At 38.3% G+C, this 3,028-nt stretch overlaps 1 protein-coding gene across 1 annotated transcript; it reads right to left on the bottom strand.

Annotated features, from left to right (window-relative positions):
* Positions 1–930: 930 nt before the first annotated feature.
* LOC129299616 (cyclin-dependent protein kinase inhibitor SMR6-like) lies at positions 931–1,963 on the bottom strand. Its single transcript, XM_054938088.1, has one exon. The coding sequence runs from the start codon at positions 1,573–1,575 to the stop codon at positions 1,255–1,257; it is 321 nt and encodes a 106-aa protein (XP_054794063.1). The 5' UTR covers positions 1,576–1,963; the 3' UTR covers positions 931–1,254.
* Positions 1,964–3,028: the final 1,065 nt, after the last annotated feature.

Consider the following 3,028-nt stretch of genomic DNA (forward strand, 5'->3'; position numbering starts at 1 on the left):
AGACAGTCACGGAGTAAATTTCTCTGGTTTTAAATTAATACACTAATAATATAATAACTAAAAACGCGTTATCCTTGAAGTCTCATGTTGTTTCCTCGAAGGAAGCACGTAACAAGGTCAAAAGTAAAAAACGCAAGAGAAATGTTTTTCTTAGGTCTCGTGTGGTGCCCATTCACAAGCGTCACGGTAGAATGAATTGCCACTGCTCATCCAAGTGTGAATCAGAGTGACCACAACCTGACAAAGACAGACTTCTTCATTTACCTACAGAACTTTACTACGTGGTGGTGTGCTTGCTTTCTTACTAAAAGAATTCTAATCCCTAGAACAGCCCTTTCCTACAAAACAATTAGTAATTAATTGAATTACATCCTCGATAAGATTAGGTAAGCTCTTTGGTCATGCAAGCAAACCGTGTCCTGTCTACTTCATAAACAGTTGCAGATTCTAGTACTTTGACAAAAGCATGCACGAAAATGTTATCCACTCGTTTTTAAGAAGCAAAAACAAAATCAAACTCATCAAAAACCATTTGATGCTTGAAACTTGAAACAGTACGAATCACATAGGATTCTCGTGTGCTTGGAATTTCTTGTTTTTAATAATCAGCTAAGTATTATGGGGGGCTTGACCTTCACCGTAGGGTTCAAGGAGAGGTGGGATATGGAAGAAGATTGGTGGAGTATGACAAAAATGCTTGACCTATTAACAAGAGTTTCAAGGTTTTTCTCTCCGTCAATCAATTTGTGTTTTTCCACCATCTTAAAGACTTGCTTTTTCATTTTATTGGGCAACTTTTGGTCATTTTTAGGCGAGACATGAGGAAAAATAAGGAAATTGCATGATCTGAAAAGAACTAACTAACCCAGCTACATGTCTTCAGAGAGGAACTCTAAAACAGAAATGCTGAGAAAATAAGCATGTGCTTGCTTGAACTGGAAATATTGAAAACTTCTCATTAAGCAAAAACAGAACTAGACCACATACTCTTTCATCAAACGAGAAAGGAAACGGGGGAAAAAATGGAAATCAAAGACTAGCCTATACTGCTTCCCTACATATCAATTTTTTTTCTTTTGTACACAAGTTCTTGTTGCCAGGTAGCACTCGAAGCAGAGAGGAATTTGCATTCAGAGCCATAAAATGAAAAAAAAAAATAATACATAAAACATAACAAAACCCTCTTTTTCAGGACCATTTTCCTCTCAGACAAGCTTGAATCTAGCGTCGTTTTGTTAGTTGAATGAGCTGAAATCAGATGGCTTTCTCAACATGGCGTTTGAACACAGTTTCCAAGTCAGGAGGAGTGAAAAACTCTCGAACGCCGTTAAAGTTGTGTCGCCGTGATGGTCGGGGCTTCCTCGGCGCCGGCGGGCACGGCAACTTTTCTTGTATTCTTGCCTCTTTCGCCGTCGGAGTCGTCGAACAGGCTTCCTCATCGTCTTCCTCGTTCTCTTTCCCCCTCGGCTTCGTGTTTATGGGCTTCAGAGACCGTACCGAAATACCTGCAATTACCCACTTCTTCGCTTCTGATTCTAGCCCTGATTCTATTTGCGACTTTTTTGAAAACCCCATATCAAAATCTTCAAATATACCACAGAAAAAGAGACACGGCTCGTCGTTGATCGAACTAGCCGAAACAGAGGAAAGTGAAGAGAATGAAGGAAAGCGAGTATGGAATTGGAAAGAATGATTCTTGCCTGAGAATCAGAAAGAGAATGAAGCGATGAAGAATAACAGACAGAATAAGAGAAAAGGGTCTTTGCCTGATTGTGGAGAGAAAGGAGAGGGAAGATTTGATACGAAGGAACAAGAGAAAGAAAAAGAGAATTTTTTTTTTTACCGGTTTATTTTGGGGATTTTTTTCTTTTCGTGATTGCAGAGAAAACAGGAAGAAATTTTTGGGAAGAAGAAAGAGAGAAATAATATATAGAAGGTGGAGAGGAGGGAACCCGTGAGGCAGCGAATGCGAAACACCGTCAATTTGGTAAAAGCGAAGGCAGAAAGAGAGGGAGAAAGGGAGCTGCCCGGGATTACGCGGGCAGCCCAAACCGAGTGAACTGGGTTTTGGCGCCAAAATTTCAGTGGCCTGGGCAACAACGGCTCTTTTTCCCGCCTTATTAATTTTTTGAATTTCCAATTGTGCCCCCTTTTATCCTGATTATAATTATTATCTATTATTAATTTATTATTGTCACTTGCTTTGGTTTGGGTTCTAGGGAGTGATGCAGCTACTGGGCGCGATAACCAGCGAACATCACATGCGACGTCGTTGGGTAACTGGTACACGTCTCTCCAAATCATTCACCCGTGGGCTTGGTCTCAGCAGTCAGCCCAGACCACTGAAAGGTGGCAAAAATAAAAAATATATGTCCATCAACGAACCCGACAATTAACATAATTAATATAATTGTTAATATTATTGTAAACTATAACATCTAAACAGAGCACGTTCTTGATGTGTCGGATTCTAAACAATTTTACTTTTTACAGTTCATTTAGTTTTGGTACTTTTATTTTTTTGATGTTTCAAGTCTTTCTAAAATTCTTATACTTTGTTTGTGAAGAAACTTAAAATATTAAAATATAAAAAATATAGAAATATAGAATACCGGAAAAAATACAGAGATGTATAGGACTTAAAATTATGTTTTTTTCAAAATTCAGTCTTGCATTTTAAAACGTGAACAAAAACTAGGAAAATAATTGGTGCTATTAACTGATGAGTTTCGTAACGAGTGTCTCTGAAAAATGATCGATGTTTTTGGATTTCTTGCTTGGTGCCATGTAGGGGCGGCTTGTGCTGCTCATAGCTTCTTCTTGCATTCCAGCGAGCATGAAAACTCGTGCAATAATTTTGCTATTTATTATGTAAGATCCATCAATGAAATGAGCGACTGCGTTACTTAACCTGAATGAATCCTCTCTAATAAACTACCCATTGCTCAAATTCACAGTGTTTTTTTTTTTTTTTTCAGATAACCAAACAAGCAAGCAAACATGTCAATTGCTGTGTCCGATAAACAGT

The sequence above is a fragment of the Prosopis cineraria genome, unplaced genomic scaffold (assembly GCF_029017545.1).
Source record: "Prosopis cineraria cultivar Desert tree isolate PC_DT_omini unplaced genomic scaffold, ASM2901754v1 PC1228, whole genome shotgun sequence".
NCBI classification, from domain to species: domain Eukaryota; kingdom Viridiplantae; phylum Streptophyta; class Magnoliopsida; order Fabales; family Fabaceae; genus Prosopis; species Prosopis cineraria.